Below are 21,944 nucleotides of genomic sequence, written 5' to 3' on the forward strand. Positions count from 1 at the left end.
GGAATTACCAAGCAGGTACATGAAAGCCGGGATGTAGAATTAGGGGGACGGGGTCATGACAGGCAGGTCAATGTGTCCCCCCTGGAAAATAATGAATGGATCCATGTACAAACTACTTGTCAGTCAATTACACAAAGCCACTGAATACTAGGCCTACTTTCTATTAAAAAAATGACTGCACCTTTTTCTCTCCTTTCCAAAAAGTCGAAAAGGAAGGTTTTGAGTGAGGAACAGAAGGGTTAAAATTAAGAGACCACTGCAAATTGAACGCTTCTGTTCCTCACTCAAAACGTTCCTTTTCGACTTTTTTGGAATGGAGAGAAAAGGCTGCAGTGCTTTCTTAATTCTTTCAGGAGCTACATGGAAGCGGGGGTAATCCACCATCATTCAGCCAAAGCATCGAATACCTTTCTAATTATTGTTTAAATAACATTATACATAGTTATTATTCAATGCTCTTAAAATACCAAGCAGTAAAAAAAAAAAAACGTTTTCTTTCCAAATTTAAACTGTACAGTTTATTGGGAATCATCCCGTTTATGTCCCCATCTCAAAACATGATAACCAAGTCATATATTTTATTAATTAGTAGGCCTACTTTATAATAAATGGACATTCTAAAAAACACTGGTCCTGCGCGAATATCTAAGAGATTTCAACGTGAATCACATCATTTAATGAAGTCTAAAATAAATTAACTGCAATTAAATAACCTGATGAGTTTAATCTATTATAATTTTATACAAGCCTACCTCTGAGAAGCCATCGGAATGGTGAAGTTCTTCAGCTAAGTCCGTTGGATATTTTGTTAATGTTTGGTCTGCAGGAAACGTGTTGTCGTTGTAAGATCTGACAAACTTAAAGTCGCTAGTTCGCGAACCGGTCGTCAGGTAAGCGTCATAGTTGTAACCGCTACGGAGAGTTCCCGCGCCATCCACGTCAGCGTAATTAGGAGGGAGATATGCGCTGGGGATGGCGACCGCTCCATCAAACAACAGTCTGGGCTTCCGCCTGCGGCAGAACCTCAACGCCAGGATGACAATAATGAAGGTGAGGAAAAAGGTAGAGACCGACACCAGGGCGATGATCAGATAAGAGGTGAGTCTGGAATTATTCTCACCAGAAGATATATCTTTTAGTTCTGGAACTTCAGCTAAGTTATCGGAAATTAGTAAATAAATGGAACAGGTGGCAGAGAGAGACGGTCGTCCGTTATCTTTCACTGCCACAATAAGGTTCTGTTTCATGCTATCAGATTCAGAAATGTCCCGCTGTGTCCTGATCTCTCCGCTGTGGAGACCAATAGTGAAAAGTCCCGGATCAATGGATTTAACTATATGATAGGACAGCCAAGCATTCTGGCCAGAGTCCGCGTCCACTGCAACTACCTTGGAAATCAGAGAGCCTCCGTAAGCTGCTTTGGGGACAAGCTCCGTCATGAAGGAGTTCAGCTCCGGAGCGGGGTACAGTATCTGAGGGGAGTTGTCATTCACATCCGCTATGAAGACATTGATTGTGACGTTGCTGCTGAGTGGAGGAGAACCATTGTCTCTGGCCTGCACGTGGACTTTAAAGCTTCTGAACTGTTCGTAATCAAACGACCTGACAGCGTGGATCACCCCTGTGTCTCCGTTAACAGATAGCAAAGAAGACACAGAGACACCGTTCACGTCACCTGGTAAAAGCGAATAAATCACTGTGCCGTTCTGTCTCCAGTCTGGGTCTTGAGCAGTAACTGAACACATGGAGGAACCAGGTTTGTTATTTTCAGTCATGTGGGCACTATAAGATTGTTCCTCAAACACAGGTGGGTTGTCGTTGACATCAGATACAGACAACTGAACAATTTTAGAGGAGGACAGAGGTGGAGAGCCCTCGTCGGTGGCAGTGATTGTAATGTTGTAGTCAGACACAAGCTCACGGTCCAGTTCGCCCGTGGTTACCAGAGAATAGTAGTTTTTGATAGATGGCACCAGCTTAAAAGGAACGTTTTGCAGAATGGAGCAGCGGACCTGTTGGTTATTCTCAGAGTCCATATCCTGCACGTTAATGATGCCCACTTCTGTACCAGGGGACGCATTCTCAGGTATCGGGTTAGTCAGAGACTTTAGATATATCTCAGGGGCGTTGTCATTTATATCTGTGATGCCAATTACGACGTCTGCGTATGAGGCTAAACCTAAACCATCCTTTGCTTTGATGCGCATTTCAAATATGGACACTTCTTCATAATCTATATTTCCAATTACTCTTATATCTCCAGATTTACGGTCGATAGAAAATATTTTCTTCATCTCCTCTGAAACATGGCCGAAGTCAAATGTTACTTCTCCATTCACTCCTTCGTCTGCATCTGTAGCGCTCACAGTCACAACTTTAGTATCTAAAGGAGAGTTTTCAGGCAGACTGGCTTTATAGGTCGCCTGGCTAAACACTGGGGCATTGTCATTAGCATCCAGGACAGTGACATGTATGACTACTGTACCTGATCTCTGTGGAGTGCCTCCGTCTAAAGCTGTCAGTAATAATTTAAGATCATGCCTTTGTTCTCGATCAAGCTCTTTATCTAGAACTAGCTCTACATTATCCTTGTCAACAATCAAAACAAAATTGTCATTCCTTTCTAGTGTATATTTTTGGACTGAGTGCTGTCCGATGTCCGCATCATGAGCCTCCCCTAATCGGAAACGAGCACCTTCATCGGCCGATTCTCGTATTTCTATATCTATCATATCCTCATTAAATTGCGGCGAATTGTCATTAATATCTTGAACATGAAGACTGATACGATGTAGCTCCAAAGGATTCTCCAATACAAGTTCTTGTTTTAAAACGCACGAAGCCTTCTTCCCACAGAGCCCCTCTCTGTCAATCCTTTCAGCTGCAATTAATTCTCCCGTACTCAGTTTTACGTCACAATAACGTTTACGGTTTCCTGTTGTATCAATACGGGCATTACGAGCGGACAATCTGCTCGCCTCCATTCCTAGATCTTTGGCTATATTTCCAATCACAATTCCGGGTTTCATCTCCTCCGGAATAGAATAGCTCACGTCTCCAAAGGCGGAGTGCAACAGAAGAAAAAAAGCAAAGCCGCAGACCAGGCCTGTCGAAGAAAATCCTTTGTACGCCATGATAAGAACTGTGTAGAAATCAGGCTGCCGTGATGTGCATCACTAGGTTATAAGCATTTAGAATGAAATGTATGGTTTTCAATTAAACATAACTGCAAACCGGGATACGAATGGTCTCCATTGGTTTCTACAGCCCAGGGAGGGATTTAGAGTTTTTAGTTCGTCAACATAAAGTGGGTGGAGAGGAATGTATCCTTGTTCTGCCGGTGAACAGCGTCACTATGAGTACGCTTAAGAAATTGCATGTTTCAAATGGTATCACAATAAATACTGACCCATTTTGTATTTGATGAAATGCAAAGCACACTTTCAAGCGAAGCTCATTGATTAAATGAAAAAAAAACATCTAAGTCATATAGTCAGAATCCAGTATCCAGTAATGCAACCATAAGCACACAACAGAACGCCACACGTAGTCGCAGCATAGACCGTCAAGTTACATATGACCGTTATTATTAACCAAAGTAACCGCACATTAAATATACAAAATCTCCCAATGGTATACAGCTCCGAAAAAAATTAAGAGACCACTGCACCTTTTCCTTTCCTTTCCAAAAAAGTTGAAAAGGAAGGTTTTGATTGAGGAACAGGAGGGTTAAAATTAAGAGACCACTTCAAATTGAACTCTTATCTTCCTCACTCAAAACGTTCATTATCAACATTTTGTGAAACGGTGCAGTGGTCTCTTAAATTTTTCCGGAGCTGCATGTGCTGTATTTTATTCAACTACACCATTGGCCCCCAACCTTTTGCGGTTACTGCAAAAGTTTTTTTTTTAAAACAAAAAAACCCTGAAGTACCCTCTCATGTTAATTTCACTAGTAAGTCTATGGTGTCATGAGTGTTTTCAAGTACCCCATGTGGAGATGCCAAGTACCCCCAGGGGTCCTTGTACCCCTGGTTGGGAACCACTGAACTATTCAACTGCAATGCAGAATTCTCTCGTAAAAATGTAAATGCATTCGCTCTTTGAACTTAGGTTTCAGTGGAGATAGAAGTCACAGTTATAAAATGACGCAGGCATAAAACGATTATCAGTTATTCTGTTTAAAGTTGGTATAACCGTTGGCCACCGGATACATGGAGCCTGGCCTTGGCAAACCCTTCCCGTTCCAAAGCTATTCTTTTGGTAATGTGCATCAACGATTCACGGGTTCCAACTCATGTAACCTAAGCGCTTGTGTAGGGGTCTGATACATAATGTAAACTTCGGTATATTGTTGGCCTAAAAGCAGTTGTTTAATTAATGTTTGTGGTACTAGTTATTTTGTTTCTCCTCAAATGTTTCATTATGTACAGGCATATTAGGCGTTGACATCTGCTTTACCATGTGAAAATAAGTTTAATACACCAGTGAAATGATTGGTTAACGAAATACCTAATGTGTTTCTTTTGGTTTTTAAGGGATTTAAGTCTAAACTTATATTGTATTTTAACTCAGTAGTATAAAAACAAACATAGTCTAATCGGGTCTAGGCATATGTATCGGGTTAAAAAAAAGCAGGCATTACACGATGGGTTAAGTCGTAAGTCCAGTCTTTATCACCACAAACTTTACACATTAAATATAGTCTTCACAATTCTAAAAACGGAATTATAAAGGAAAAGAAAACATCTCTTTTACAAGATATTCAAATTAATGGTAATTCTTCTATAACAATATGATGTGGTTGTTATAATTTTAGATAATATGTATTGCATATTCAATTATGTTTTGGATAAGTAAATAATGTGTTCATTTGTCTTAGTAGGTTCGCGGGCTCAAAGAGACCCGTTTGAAGTCGATATAGTTTATGTAAAATAAGTATGTAGCTTCAGGGCTAATCCTCCCTCCATTCACTAGTACATAGTTAAATTACATTGTACATCCCATATCTGTCATTGATAATCATTAGTGCCTCATATTTCCAACAGTCAAACTCCTTATAAAATATTTGATTGAACAGTCAAACTCCTCTAAATATTTGATTGAAAATTGCTATTGCACAAAATGATTATAATTATAACAACACTAGATGTCGAAAAACAACTAATGGGAAATGTAGCTGTTTAATTGGCACCAGAGCTTTCTGGATGACAACAGTTGAATAAAAGTAAGTACACAACAACTGATAAAGTGGATTTTGTAAAATGACATTACAAAATATGTATCTTTACGCCTACATTTTATATAAAAAGGACAGGATATTTGCACTGAGGAAGCGGATCTTAAACTTTAAGCGGATCCTATTGAGCTGCGGTTGACACAGCTATCTTAAGATGTATGCATTTACTAGGTCATCGCTATATAGGAACTTCTGCTAGATTACTAAATATAAATCATTAAAACTGACTATTGTAATGGAAAGACCTCCGACCAACAAGTATAGTCATATTATGTATTATTAAGGAAAAGTCCTTGCTGCGATTAGGATGCGGACATCTCAGCACCACGGACAGCGAAACTCTGCCTTTTCATGTGAAATGACATCTAACTATGCCGGCAAACCTATTTAAAATATTTTTGTTACATCAAAACTGTAAAGAACGCAATTCTGCAAAAAACATCCCCAAAATACTAGATTTCAAACTAAGTATTATATTATTAGAGATATCCATGTAATATGAGGCTTTTGAATGGGAAAAATATATATTTGGACAATATTTGTTTTAAGAAGAGGAAACACAATTATGGATATTGCCTTGGGAATAGGGATATCATGAACAAAATTACGCTAAAAAAGCGAATTGCAGGGATCTAAAACACTCACAGGTAACACTCTAAAGTTAATTGTGAGTTACAATAATGACCTAAATCTACGTTCTCAGAATCTTGAAGTTCTTCAAATGAGTCAGTATTAGTTTTTTTTGTTTTTTCTAAACTTGTCAACGAGCAATGGGTTGTTATTGGAAAATAATACGAAATTGAATTCACTGGTGCGTGACACAGTCCAAGGTTATGCTTTATAAATATGTGCTAAGGAAATTGCCACCTCATCGATCTATGGGCAACTGGGAGGTGAATACCTACTGGACATTATGAACGCTACGTTACAACAACTATTATAGTCCTTCCGCCTAAATTATCGGCCTGTTCAAATACAATCGCGCCTAACGCACTGACACACACTACATCTGAATCATGGTGAGATTAATCAAACCAAAAATATATCAACCTCATGACCATAGAAAACACAGCCGCACCTCTGGGGAGTCCATGGAATCGCCATGTTCTTCAGCAAAGTCGGCTGGAGTTTTTCTCAGAGTCTGGTCAGCGGGAAATGAGTGGTCATTGTAAGATCTGGCAAACTTAAAGTCACTCGTGCGTGAACCGGTTGTCAGGTATGTGTCATAATTGTAAGTGCTACGAAGAGTTCCTGAGACGTCCATCTCTGCATAGTTGGGAGGGAGATACGCGCTGGGGATGGTGACCGCTCCCTCAAACAAAAGTCTGGGTTTTCTCATGCGGCAATACCTCACAGCCAGGATGACAATAATGAAAGTCAGGAAAAAGGTAGAAACCGACACCAGCGCGATGATCAGATAAGAGGTGAGTTTTGAGTCGACTTCATTAGAAGATAGATCTTTCAGTTCTGGAACTTCAGCCAAGTTATCAGAAATCAGTAAATAAATGGCACAGGTGGCAGAGAGAGAGGGCTGTCCGTTATCTCTCACTAATACAATAAGATTCTGTTTCATGAAGTCAGATTCAGAAATGTCCCGCTGTGTCCTGATCTCTCCGCTGTGGAGACCAATAGTGAAAAGTCCCGGATCAGTGGATTTAACTATATGATAGGACAGCCAAGCATTCTGGCCGGAGTCCGCGTCCACCGCTATCACCTTGGAAACCAGACATCCCAGGAGCGCAGCTTTAGGGACCAGTTCAGTCATGAAGGAGTTCACCTCCGGGGCGGGGTATAGTATCTGAGGAGAGTTGTCATTTACATCTTTTATTAACACACTGACGGTGACGTTGCTGCTGAGTGGAGGAGAACCGTTGTCTCTGGCCATCACACGGACTTGAAAGTTCCTGAACTGTTCATAATCAAACGACCTCACAGCCCTGATCACCCCTGTTTCTCCGTTAACTGATACCAAAGAGGACACTGACATGCCGTTCACGTCACCTGGTAAAAGCGAATAAATCACTGTGCCGTTTTCTCTCCAGTCTGGGTCTCGAGCAGCAACTGAACACACGGAGGAACCAGGTTTGTTATTTTCAGTCAGGTGGGCGTTATAAAATTGTTCGTCAAACACAGGTGGGTTGTCGTTGACATCAGATACAGACAACTGAACAAGTTTAGAGGAGGACAGAGGCGGAGAGCCCTCGTCGGTGGCAGTGATTGTAATGTTGTAGTCAGACACAAGCTCACGGTCCAGGTCTCCCGTGGTCACCAGAGAATAGTAGTTGTTGACAGATGGTACCAGCTTAAAAGGAATATTTTGCTGAATGGAGCAGCGGACCTGTCTGTTATTCCCAGAGTCTCTATCCTGCACGTTAATGATGCCCACCTCTGTACCAGGGAATGAATTCTCAGGTATGGGGTTAGTCAAAGATTTCAGATATATCACTGGAGCGTTGTCATTTACGTCAGTGATGTCTATAATTAATGTAGTATCGGAAGATAGGCCAAATCCATCTTTTCCCTCTATAAGCATTTCATATCTTGACTCCTTTTCGTAATCTATATCTCCAACTACCCACACGTGTCCAGTTTTTGGATCCAAATTAAATATTTTCCTAGCTCTGTCAGAAATTCGACTGAATTCATACTTCACATCGCCATTCCCTCCCTTGTCTGCATCGGTAGCACTCACTGTCAACACTACAGTATCTAAAGGAGAGTTTTCAGGTAGACTGGCTTTATACACCGCCTGGCTAAACACTGGGGCATTATCGTTAACATCCAGGACAGTGACGTGTATGACTACAGCACCTGATCTTCTTGGAGTGCCTCCGTCTACAGCTGTAAGAAATAATTGTATTTCCTCCTTTTGTTCACGGTCCAGTTCCTTGTCTAGCACTAACTCACTGTATTTACTTCCAACCGTATTTGTTTGAACACTCAAAACAAAATGGTCATTATTTTGTAATGTGTAGCTTTGAACTCGATTTTGTCCAATATCTGCGTCATGAGCAGCATTTACACGATATCGAGCCCCTTTGACTGCAGATTCTTGAATTTCAAATGTTATAGAATCTTTGAGGAAAATTGGTGAATTATCGTTAATGTCCTCGATTTTAAGTGATATACTATGCAACTCTAATGGACTTTCTAGGACCAATTCGATTCTAAGAATACAAGAAGCTTTTTCTCCACAAAGCTCCTCCCGGTCAATTCTTTCCGCAACAATGAGATCCCCGTTATTCAGATTAATATCACAAAGAGATTTGCTATATTCCTCAGTATCAACACGGGCCTTACGCGCGGACAGTCTGCTCGCTTCCAGTCCGAGATCCTTGGCTACATTTCCAATCACATATCCGCGTTTCATCTCCTCCGGAAAAGAGTAGCTCAAGTCTCCATAGACCGAATGCAGCATAAGAAGAAAGAAAGCAAAGCCGCAGATCTCAAAAAATCCTTTGTGTCCCATAATGTTTCAGAATCAGAGACTATTTACGTATATTGTAACATATAAAGAAAGAGTTGGTAATATTCCACATGGAAGCGAGTTGTTTAAAGGAAATGGAATCAACAAAATGTAGCCTTAAAGACCTACAAGGCAAACTGGCCGTGACCAATATTACGGGCAGCTAAATGGCACCCGGAAATCGGAGTGCTATTAAAACAAAAAGTGGGCGTAGAACTGGACTGACCAAACATAGCTGGTGAACAGCGACACGGCGAGTACATTCTAGAAATCACGCAAGACAACGTACAGAGAACCATATTATTTTGTTCACTTAAGTCGTAACGAGAAATCGGAAAGGTTTCTTCTGTCTGCCAACTCACTAATTTCCTATTTAATTGAATCCTTGGGCAAAATGGATGAGCTATCACTGACATCCTCAAACACGAGTTATATACAATGCACCTATGAAATATCGGAAATAACCATGTGGAATTTAAGAATACACGAAACATTGTCTTCCCATTACTCGTCCCTGACAATCCTGTCCGAAACAACCTAATCCTCAGTACGCATACAAAAGTCACAATAACCTTTTCCGTTCCCTTATAGCCTATTGAGCGATCGAACTAGCTTCTTTGGTACATTTCCAAGCATAGATCCTCGTTTCATCTCCTCGGGAAAAGAATCGCTCACGTCTCCAAATGCTTAATAAACCTTAGAAGTAAACCAAGCCCTAAGTCATTCACAGAGTGCATGTCACCCCCATGCTTGGTATGTACAAGCAAACTACAGGAATGTAAACTATAGTATATAAATAGTAAATCCAAAAATATGAGGCGCATGATTAAAATTATATAGGCTAAACCTAATATGTTGACCGTTTCAAATGTTTTCTGAAGCTCAATGGCAACCTAGCTCAGGAGCCCTGAAACAAAACTAAGTGGGTGGATAACAATCTATAAAAACACAGGTGAACAGCCACACAGTGAGTCCTGACAATAAATCAGACATAAAAAAATGAATGATTCCATATATACATACATACATACACACACTCACCTAAAGGATTATTAGGAACACCATACTAATACTGTGTTTGACCCCCTTTCGCCTACAGAACTGCCTTAATTCTATGCGGCATTGATTCAACAAGGTGCTGAAAGCATTCTTTAGAAATGTTGGCCCATATTGATAGGATAGCATCTTGCAGTTGATGGAGATTTGTGGGATGCACATCCAGGGCATCTGGTGACTGTGGGGGCCATTTCAGTACAGTGAACTCATTGTAATGTTCAAGAAACCAATTTGAAATGATTCCAGCTTTGTGACATGGTGCATTATCCTGCTGGAAGTAGCCATCAGAGGATGGGTACATGGTGGTCATAAAGGGATGGACATGGTCAGAAACAATGCTCAGATAGGCCGTGGCATTTAAACGATGCCCAATTGGCACTAAGGGGCCTAAAGTGTTTCAAGAAAACATCCCCCACACCATTACAGCACCACCACTAGCCTGCACAATGGTAACAAGGCATGATGGATCCATGTTCTCATTCTGTTTACGCCAAATTCTGACTCTACCATCTGAATGTCTCAACAGAAATCGAGACTCATCAGACCAGGCAACATTCGTCCAGTCTTCAACTGTCCAATTTTGGTGAGCTCGTGCAAATTGTAGCCTCTTTTTCCTATTTGTAGTGGAGATGAGTGGTACCCGGTGGGGTCATCTGCTGTTGTAGCCCATCCGCCTCAAGGTTGTGCGTGTTGTGGCTTCACAAATGTTTTGCTGCATACCTCGGTTGTAACGAGTGGTTATTTCAGTCAAAGTTGCTCTTCTATCAGCTTGAATCAGTCGGCCCATTCTTCTCTGACCTCTAGCATCAACAAGGCATTTTCGCCCACAGGACTGCCGCATACTGGATGTTTTTCCCTTTTCACACCATTCTTTGTAAACCCTAGAAATGGTTGTGCGTGAAAATCCCAGTAACTGAGCAGATTGTGAAATACTCAGACCGGCCCGTCTGGCACCAACAACCATGTCACGCTCAAAATTGGTTAAATCACCTTTCTTTCCCATTCTGACATTCAGTTTGGAGTTCAGGAGATTGTCTTGACCAGGACCACACCCCTAAATGCATTGAAGCAACTGCCATGTGATTGGTTGATTAGATGATTGCATTAATGAGAAACTGAACAGGTGTTCCTAATAATCCTTTAGGTGAGTGTATATATATAATTTCGTGTATTCCTATTTATATACAGTGGGGAGAACAAGTATTTGATACACTGCCGATAATGCAGGTTTTCCTACTTACAAAGCATGTCTATAATTTTTATGATTGGTACAATTCAACTGTGAGAGACAGAATCTAAAACAAAAATCCAGAAAATCACATTGTATGATTTTCAAATAATTAATTTGCTTTTTATTGCATTACATAAGTATTTGATCACCTACAAACCAGTAAGAATTCCGGTTCTCACTGACCTGTTGGCCCTCCTGTTCTCCACTCATTACCTGTATTAACTGTACCTGTTTGAACTCGTTACCTGTATAAAAGACACCTGTCCACACACTCCATCAAACAGACTCCAACTGCTCCACAATGGCCAAGACCAGAGGGCTGTGTAAGGACATCAGGGATACAATTGTAGACCTGCACAAGGCCGTGATGGGCTACAGGACAATAGGCAAGCAGCTTGGTGAGAAGGAAACAACTGTTGGTGCAATTATTAGAAAATGGAAGAAGTTCAAGATGACGGTCAATCTCCCTCGGTCTGGGGCTCCATGCATGAGCTCACCTTGTGGGGCATCAATGATCATGAGGAAGGTGAGGGATCAGCACCTGGGTTGTGGTTAACGTCAGACACAGATAACTGAATAGTTTTAGAGGAGGACAGAGGAGGAGAGCCCTCGTCAGTGGCAGTGATTGTAATGTTTGTAATCAGAACACTAGTTCACAATTCAGTTCGCCCTTGGTCACCAGAGAATAGTAGTTTTTGATAGATGGCACCAGCTTAAAAGGAACATTTTGCTGAAGGGAAGCAGCGCACTTGTCGGTTATTGTCGGAGTCCTCTATCCTGCACATTAATGATGCCCACCTCTGTACCGGGGAGACGCGTTCTCAGGGGTGGGGTTAGTCAGAGACTTAATATATATCATAGGTGCGTTGTCATTTACATCTGTGATGTCTATAAGTGACTTTGGCATCAGATGTAAGTCCATATCCATCTTTTGCTTCTACGCGCATTTCATACGTGTGTTCTTCCTCAAAGTCTAAAGGGCCATTAAGCTTTATTTCTCCGGTTATCTGGCTTAGATCGAATATATGTCTGGCTGAATCAGAAATACGACTGAATTCATACATCACTTTCCCATTTGCTCCCTCGTCTGCATCTGTTGCCCTCACCGTAACCACTACTGTATCTAAAGGAGAGTTTTCAGGCAGACTGGCTTTATAAACCGCCTGGCTAAATACTGGGGCATTATCGTTAGCATCCAGGACAGTAACGTGTATGATTACTGTACCTGATCTCTGCGGAGTGCCTCCATCTACAGCTGTCAGTAATAGTCTCAACTCGTTCTGTTCCTCGCGATCTGGCTCTCTATCTAACACTAATTCTCCATTTTTCCCACCGTCTGCATTTGAAAGTACATTCAGAACAAAATGCTCATTCCTCTATAATGTATGGCTTTGCACTGCATTTTGTCCTATGTCTGCATCATTGGCCTCGTTCACACGAAAACAAGCTCCTTTGTCAGCAGATTCTCTGATGTCTTGATTACATCTTTGGGAAATATAGGCGCATTATCATTGATGTCTTGTATTTTAAGTGATATCCCATGCAACTCTAATGGTCCTTCCAGAAACCTTTTCTCCACAAAGACCTTTGCGATCAATCCTTTCGGCAACAATCAAATCTCCAGTATTCATATCTAAGTCACAATAACGTTTACGGTTCCCTTCGCCATCAATGCGGGCCTTACGAACAGACAAAATGAGCGATGAATCTGACCTTTAAAATATTTTCCGCAGCAGTAATACACCACTGGGTGGAGAACTAGATCTATCCAAACATATGGTGAACAGCGACACTGAGTAATCAACAAATATTACACATGTCAAAGGTGCCACACTCAGTTTTAGCCTATAATTAATGGGGGTTGTACATTTGGGATTTGGTGTGCAGTGTTACTGGTGTTTTTATACTTTGAGGTTTTTATGTGTGGATTTTTTTGTGTATGTATTTAATAAAAACGTATGGGCAGAATTGACCAGGATCCAGCACCAGCATCTTCCTAGAGGGAAGTGCTATCTTTGACAGAGGAGATTTAGTCTACTAGCAGAGATGACACGTTGGTTAAATTGTTATTCATACCACTTCTATTCGCTCTCGCCTAGGCACGTTATCCCACATCCCAGCATACCCAGACTGAAAAGGATTTTCGCAGGAGCTACCATTTCCCCGAACTGAACGGACGCCGGAACTAAGAGCTCTGAGGACGGACTAGACAGTTCTACATCGTCAAGACGCCAGTAAAGGACTGGGTGATCAACCGAACCACTTGCTGCCACTATGTATTGAACGTTTATGATTTTGTAGTTATATATTTTTTAGGCAGTTTTGTACGGGAGACTGGGGGTTGGTTGTCACAGAGCTTATTACGCCAAACTAAGGGGCACTATGTAAAATATTTCTCATCAAATGTGACCTCTTATATTGTCACTTTGTATAGAGAGCTAAAAATCTTGGTGTAAGGGAATCATTTCTCATTTTGATGGGTAAAAGTACATATAATTTTGTATAAAATGTCTTCTGTAACTTTGTACTTTTAGCATATCTATAGTTTCAGTATATTTATCAGATGCTAGGTCAAGCCATGTGGTTTCTAGCTCAAGAGTTCAGATGGGGCTGGCTGTCACACTGTGGCAGGGCCCTTTTCTAACAGCGGACCCAAAGAAACATGGCTGAAGTGCATTATATGCAAGAATTGGGTACACAAAGTGCACCCCTACGGCTTATCTAATTACAAATGTCAAAACTGTGATTCTGACTAAGATTAAATAAGATTACTTTCACAAACACAAAATTACAAACAAACCTACACACACAATTTAATAAAAGATTTGCTATCATTTTATAGTTACTGTTTCAGACAGTTTTCTGGACTGATGGATAATGTTTTGCTTTTTAAAAAGCCTTAATATTTCTATGCCTGGCTGTGGATTCTGTTAATAAACATCCAATTAAACACAATGGGATTTAAACACATAGCACAAAAACTATATAGATTAACACATTACAAATTGTGTTAAAAACATGTAGAATTATTTGGTATCTCTAGGTAAAAAAATAAATCATAATTTCTTGTTGCACATCTCATTGGAATATTACAACGACAATTATATAATATATATACTTCATGGCTCATTACTTCATGTTAAAACATGTCATTCTGATAAGTGATATTGACTCATATCCAAGACCTTAAACTTTGGACCAATACTGAAATGAGTACTCTGTAATTTACTGGTGTTGAGAAATACTGGCAAGAATGAAAAGTGTGACAACACATATACTAAATCAATACTACTATCTTTTTTCAAAGGTTACCATGAGAAGGATGACGAAGTCTGTTTCATTGCTAGATTGTAGACCCTTACACAGTGAAATTACTCAAATAGAGCAAAGTTGGTCTACACACCAGTGAATGTGTCTCGCAAGAATGGAACATTAAAACGAACTATACCATCTGATCCAAAACCGTTATTCTTTACAAAAAGCAACAATGTGAAGATCGGGTGCTAAAAACAGCTGAGATTAATAACATAGCAACATTCCATTATTATTTCTAAATTTTTTTAACATGAAGTTTTATTCGGTGTTATCACATTCCACTGTCAAATTGATTCACAGGATAATGCTTTTTCTATGCTAATTACTCTTATCCTCCAGTTAATCAAATTAAAATAAGCAAAGTGTCAGTTAAAGAATTTGGCTTGCCATCTCTCAGTGAGTGGTCTGCACTGCTGATTGATTATTTGATAGCTAATCTTTAATGAGTAAGTATTTTATTATGCCTTAATGTATTTGAAAATGTAAAGTAAATGTTTTGTGAAAAACAATATAATTATAAATCAAATGTGTTCCAAAATTTGGGGAAATTGACAAAGACATTTGAGAAATCTCAAACAGAATATAACGCAATTACAAATCAAACCACCAGAAAGCATTTTCGATTGTCTCATTCTTGTTTTCCAATGGTTAAAGCTAGTCCATTGTCTTAAATTTATAGATACCTATTATTTGAGAAGCAAAATAATAAAATTATTAAAATAGCAATGACTAAATGATTATAATTTAATATATACATGTTCAGCATTTCATGCCTTATTGGACAGGAAAGTAGTAAAAGATCTAGGATAGAGTTCTTGCTGAAAGAGCAGTGGGCCAGATTGGAGCCAACACACACACACCTAGGGACCTCTGCAGCATCCTAGGGACATCTACATCAACCTATGGGTCTCTGCACCACCCTAGGGACATCTACATCAACCTAGGGGCCTCTACACCAGCCTAGGGACATTTACATCAACCTAGGGGCCTCTGCCCCACCCAATGGACCTCTAGACCTCTACACCACTCTAGGCCAGGAGTATTATTATTTTAAATGGGGATTTGAGCATTTTTGGCTTCCACAACTTTTGGACAATCCTAATTTAGGCTACTACAGTTGTGCTCAAAAGTTTGCATACTCTTGGAGAATTGTTAATATAAGTACAATTTGTAAAGAAAACATGAGCGAGAAGGCAAAACACATTTTATTTCTTATGGGATTCATATTCAACTGTAGGTTATAACAGAATGGCACAATCATAAAACAAAACATGGCAACAAAGAAAATAATGAAATTACCCCTGTTCAAAAGTCTGCAAACCCTTAGTACCTAATACAGTGTATTGCACCCTTTAGCATCAATGATAATGTGCAGTCTTTTGTAATAGTTTTCTTGCAGTTGGTATAGCTGCCCATTCCAGAATTCTTGCAGGTGGTATAGCTGCCCATTCGTCTTGGCAAAATGCCTCCAGGTCATGCAAAGTCTTTGGTCGTCTTGCATGAACCACACGTTTGAGATCTCCCCCAGAGTGGCTTGATTATAATAAGGTTAGGAGACTGTGATGGCCACTCCAGGACCTTCACCTTTTTCTGCTGTAACCACTGGAGGGTCAACTTGGCCTTGTGCTTAGGGTCATAGTCGTGCTGGAAAGTCCAAGAGCGTCCCGTGCACAGCTTTCGTGCAGAAGAATGCAAAGTGTCAGCCAGTATTTTCTGATAAAATGCTACATTCATCTTGTTTGATTCCCTGTGCCTTTAAAGCTCATACACCCCCAAAACATCAGTGAGTCACCACCATGCTTCAAAGTGGGGATGGTATTTCGTTCACTATAGGCCTTGTTGACCCTTCTCCAAACATAGCGCTTATGGTTGTGACCATAAAGCTCTATTTTGGTCTCGTCACTCCAGACTACAGTGTGCCAGAAACTGAGGCGCGTCAAGGTATTGTTGGGCATATTGTAACCAGGGTTTTTTGTGGCATTGGCGCAGTAAGCTTCATTTTGGCAACTCAACCATGCAGTTCATTTTTGTATTGTGCTCGTTGAAACAACCACTCCGTCTTTTTCCAGAGCAGCCTGTATTTCTCCTGAGGTTACCTGTGGGTTTTTCTTTGCATCCCGAACAATTCTTCTGGCAGTTATGGCTGAAATCTTTCTTGGTCCAGCTGACTTAGCTTGGTATCAAGAGATCCCCGAATTTTCCACTTCTTAATAAGTGATTGAACTGTACTGACTGGCATTTGCAAGGCTTTGGATCTCTTTTTATATATCATTTTCCATCTTCATAAAATGTCATTACCTTGTTACACAGGTCTTTTGACAGTTCTTTTCTGCTCCCCATGGCTCAGTATCTAGCCTGCTCAGTGCATCCACATGACAGCCAACAAACTAATTTACTATTTATACACAGACACAAATAACAATTTAAAAAGCCACAGGTGTGGGAAATTGACCTTTAATTGCCACTTTCAACTGTGGGTGTCACCTTGTGTGTCTGTAACAAGGCCAAACATTCAAGGGTATGTAAACTTTTGATCAGGGCCATTTGGGTGATTTCTGTCATCATTATGATTTAAAAAGGAGCCAAACAACTATGTGATGATAAATGGCTTCATATGATCACTATCCTTAAACAAAATACACTTTTTTTGCATGATGTCACAATTTCTGCCAGGGTATGCAAACTTATGAGCACAGCTGTATAGCTGTATAATTATTTGTAAGATCACTGGTGTCATTGCAGATGCCATATTTTAATATAGCCTAATCATCCTGCTGTTTTATATTTTTTCCTGTACACAGGAAGTGCAAACATGCTGTGTCTTCAAGGTATAGAAAGACTTCTAAATGTTGTCATTTCCCCTTTCAAATTTTAGAATTGTTTTGCCCTAATGAAACATAACTTTTTTTCACAGGAATACAGTATTCCAGTTGTGCGAATCTGTATAAAATTAATTCATCTATTCTTACCGGTTGCACAACTACATCATTTATTTACATTGTTATAAAGTCATTAAGCTACAAAAACTATGTTTTGTTTTAAAAGTAATCTCTTCTCTACATTAGGAATGAAATATAGCCAAATAGAATGTAATATTTATTTCCCCTAAAAACCATATTCCACAGATATCAATAATTTAATTTATTTCTTTAAGAATCTAGTAATTAAACATGCATTAATCTCTAAAACCATTTATGCAATAAAAATCTATTGAAATCTAATTTAATTGTAAGGAAAAAAGTATTTTCACCCATAACATAAATAGGCTAAAATTAGAATCACATGCATCAAAACAGGTTGAAATTATTATTCAGTCATTAGAGAGTTGTTCAGGAAGGTCCAGACTTACATTAGGATTAGAAATGTGATATGGTTTTGTCTTAATCATAGGATGTGAGGAAACACATCATGCCATGATCAAAATAAGTACCCTAGGCCCTAAGAAGAAAGATCATTACACCATTACACCATTATTAAGCAATTCACAGCACACCATTCCACCATCAAACAGAACATCAACAAATGGAGATGATTTCAGACCACCTGGCAATCTACACCGGACAGGTTGTCCCACCAAATTCAGTCTAAGAGCTAACCGAAACAGGCTCATAGCCTTAAGAACCCCAGGGTAACATCAAGGCACCTATAGGCCTCTCACAACAACTAAGGCCAAAGTGCATTGGTCAACTGCCTGAAAGAGAGTGAACAAACTTGTCTGATGTGTATATCACATTATGTTTATGTAAGAACGTATGCATGCTGCTGGTGTGGATGTCAACGTGTACTGTATGTTTGTACAGTACTGTTTGTTCATGTCATCCAACCAATGAACAGCATTACAGCTAAAAGGGACTTATCCACTACCAGTGCAAGTAAGGTGAAGCTAGCACTGAAACCTGAAAAGGAACATTTCGGACTGTTATCCAGTGAAGACCATCAAATCAAACATGTTTTGAGGCCTGTTAATATAACAGAAATAAATCATGACGGATTTAAGGAGTCACCCACTTTGTTAGATCAGTTATATTGACTGTGCCTAAATGACAGCAACTAACCTTAACCCAGCAATATTAGACCCCTTGTGCAATACTGATCAATAGCAGTTCACAGAAATCATGGTTCTGTTCTGTTCGTCATACTCAAAGGAGCGAACATGGTGTCCATTTAAAAGACGGTCCCAACTCAAAATAAATCAATCTGGTTCAAACAAGCCTGTTGCACTCCAGGGTTTTGTTAGACAAAGCATTTTAAAGAGTTAGGGTTGGCTTACATTCTATGATAAAAGAGAGACCGAATCTCATAATTGTCATACATCAAATGCCTACCTCTAAGGACCGGTTGGAATCCTCAAGTTCTTCAGACAAGTTGGTCGAAATGTTTCTCAGAGTCTGGTCAGTGGGAAATGTGTTGTCATTGTAAGACCTGACAAACTTAAAGTCACTGGTGCGTGAACCGGTTGTCAGGTAAGTGTCATAATTGCAGGTGCTACGGAGAGTTCCTGAGACGTCCATCTCTGCATAGTTGGGAGGGAGATACGCGCTGGGGATGGTGACCGCTCCCTCAAACAAAAGTCTGGGTTTTCTCATGCGGCAATACCTCACAGCCAGGATGACAATAATGAAAGTCAGGAAAAAGGTAGAAACGGACACCAGCGCTATGATCAGATAAGAGGTGAGTTTGGAATTACTCTCATCAGAAGATAGATCTTTCAGTTCTGGAACTTCAGCCAAGTTATCAGAAATCAGTAAATACATGGCACATGTTGCAGAGAGAGAGGGCTGTCCGTTATCTTTCACTGCTACGACAAGGTTCTGTTTCATGTTGTCAGATTCAGAAATGTCCCGCTGTGTCCTGATCTCTCCGCTGTGGAGACCAATAGTGAAAAGTCCAGGGTCAGTGGATTTGACTATATGATAGGACAGCCAGGCGTTCTGGCCGGAGTCCGCATCCACCGCTATCACCTTGGAAACAAGAGAGCCCCCGTGTGCAAATTTGGGCACAAGCTCAGTCATGAAGGAGTTCACCTCCGGAGCGGGGTACAGTATCTGAGGGGAGTTGTCATTCACATCGGTTATGAAGACATTGATTGTGACGTTGCTGCTGAGTGGAGGAGAACCGTTGTCTCTGGCCTGCACGTGGACTTTAAAGCTTCTGAACTGTTCGTAATCAAACGACCTGACAGCGTGGATCACCCCTGTGTCTCCGTTAACGGATAACAAAGAAGACACGGAGACACCGTTCACCTCACCTGGTAAAAGCGAATAAATCACTGTCCCGTTCTGTCTCCAGTCTGGGTCTCGAGCAGTAACTGAACACACAGAGAAACCAGCCTTGTTATTTTCAGTAACATGTGCACCATAAGACGTTTCCATGAACACAGGTGGGTTGTCGTTGATGTCAGATATATATAAGTGAACAGTTTTTGAAGAGGACAGAGGAGGAGAGCCCTCGTCGGTGGCAGTGATTGTAATGTTGTAATCAGACACTAGTTCACGGTCCAGTTCGCCAGTGGTCACCAGAGAATAGTAGTTTTTGATAGATGGCACTAGCTTAAAAGGAACGTTTTGCAGGACAGAGCAGCGGACCTGTCGGTTGTTCCCAGAGTCTCTATCCTGAACATTAATGATGCCCACCTCTGTACCAGGTGATGTGTTCTCAGGTATGGGGTTAGTCAGAGACTTTATATATATCAATGGGGGATTGTCATTTAAGTCAGATATTTCTACAACTAATGAAGAATATGAAGTTAGGCCTGGCCCATCCTTGGCTCTAACTTGTAATTCATATGTGGACTCCTCCTCATAATCAACTGCTCCAATAACTTTAATTTCACCTGTTTTAGCGTTAATAGAGAAAAGTTTAACATCCTCATCTGAAGCATGGTCAAAGTCATACGTCACTTCACCGTTTGCTCCATCATCTGCATCTGTAGCCCTCACCGTAACCACTACAGTATCTAAAGGAGAGTTTTCAGGCAGACTGGCTTTATAGATTGCTTGGCTGAACACTGGGGCATTATCGTTAGCATCCAGGACAGTGACGTGTATGATTACAGTACCTGATCTCTGTGGAGTGCCACCATCAGATGCAATTAGTATTAAACTGAAATCTTGATCCTTTTCACGATCTAACTCTCTGTTTAGAACTAACTCCCCATATTTGCGTCCTCCCGATTTTGTTTTAACATCCAAAACGAAATGGTCATTTCTTTCCAGTGTATAGCTTTGCACTGTGTACAGTCCAATATCCGCATCATGGGCCTCATCTAGAGAAAAACGAGACCCTTTTCCTGCTGATTCCCCTATGTCCATATTAATAATATCTTCTTTAAACTGAGGCGAGTTATCGTTTATATCTTGAACATTAAGGCTGATATGTTGTAGTTCCAACGGATTCTCTAATACAAGTTCCTGTTTCAAAACGCACGAAGCCCTCTTGCCACATAGCCCATCCCGGTCAATCCTTTCAGCCACAATCAATTCCCCGGTACTCAGATTAATGTCACAATACCGTTTTTGATTTCCTTCCGCGTCAATGCGGGCTTTACGAAAAGACAGTACATTCACCTCCAGCCCGAGATCCTTGGCTATATTTCCAATCACAGATCCGCGTTTCATCTCCTCCGGAAAAGAAAAGCTCACGTCTGCATAGGCGGATTGAAGAGAGAAAACAAAGACGTAGACTAGGCCAGTCACCAAGATTCCTCTGTGTACCATCGTGGGTTTTAGACGGCGGAACAACGTATCGTTAGATTCAAAATGTATTCAAAAAAGTATAATGTTTAATGAAATTCTTATTAGTACAATTTGCAAGCCTGACCGTCTATCTTTCCCGCCCGCGAGCCAAGCACAACACCAGTGGGTGGATAGCTCGATATCTTAACTCAGCTGGTGAACAGCGACACAGCGAGTATCCTACAGACATTACACAACTAACAGCATGCATGACCGCAGTACTCGAAATACTATAAAGGTAGATACTACACACGATTAATGAAAAAAAGTTGGAGACTATTCCAACTGAAACCTCTGCTAATGAGTATAAATATGTACCGGATGTAACTAAAAAAATACAAATAATTTAACGAAAATCATTCGCACAATACATTGGGTACAATCCATTGTGAGATGTTGAATAAATACTACTAATATTACACGAAGGTAGCTGAACCTAAATTTCGGACAGAGAGGGATAGACAAAGCGGATATACTTTTTTTCCTGTATTAACTGAACAGTGCTAGGAAATGCCCAATGCCAACGAGTAGAACTGGAAGTTGGACATACATAGGCTAAAGCTACTGGCAGTTAATAATATCTACAACGGCATCACAAAAAACGGGTAATATCAGCACCAGCTATATGGACAGATGCTACTGTAGGCTTTTAAACAGTTCCGAAAAAAAACTAGGCAATAACACTGCGTTCTGCAAAATAACAATTGTGCAGAATGTAGGAAAATACGTTTATTTAGGTCTCAACCAGTCACAACCAATATGTTGACCAATTCTAACATAATACATACTGCTACATCTGCCTGGAGATAGTTATTTTAAATACAACACATTTCAATGAGCATAATTGCATTTAGAAAACATAATTGTGGAACTGAAAGTAGCATACTTGAAAATCGGAAAAGA

At 40.3% G+C, this 21,944-nt stretch overlaps 1 protein-coding gene across 7 annotated transcripts in view; it reads right to left on the reverse strand.

The window, feature by feature from the left end:
• LOC106024272 (protocadherin gamma-A3) overlaps positions 1–21,944 on the reverse strand; it is a 214,024-nt gene that overhangs the window by 170,125 nt on the left and 21,955 nt on the right. Inside the window, exon 1 of one of the 7 annotated variants that reach the window (XM_034291845.1) lies at positions 18,633–21,050. The exons of 4 other annotated variants lie outside the window; for them this stretch is intronic. In XM_034291845.1, the coding sequence (XP_034147736.1) occupies positions 18,633–21,023 (2,391 nt within the window). In that variant the 5' untranslated portion in view covers positions 21,024–21,050. Of the gene's footprint in view, positions 1–752; positions 3,174–6,317; positions 8,692–18,632; positions 21,051–21,944 lie in introns of those variants that run through there. 2 more of the 7 variants (XM_034291853.1, XM_034291851.1) reach the window with 2 other exon arrangements.

This window comes from Esox lucius, chromosome 4 (genome assembly GCF_011004845.1).
Source record: "Esox lucius isolate fEsoLuc1 chromosome 4, fEsoLuc1.pri, whole genome shotgun sequence".
NCBI classification, from domain to species: domain Eukaryota; kingdom Metazoa; phylum Chordata; class Actinopteri; order Esociformes; family Esocidae; genus Esox; species Esox lucius.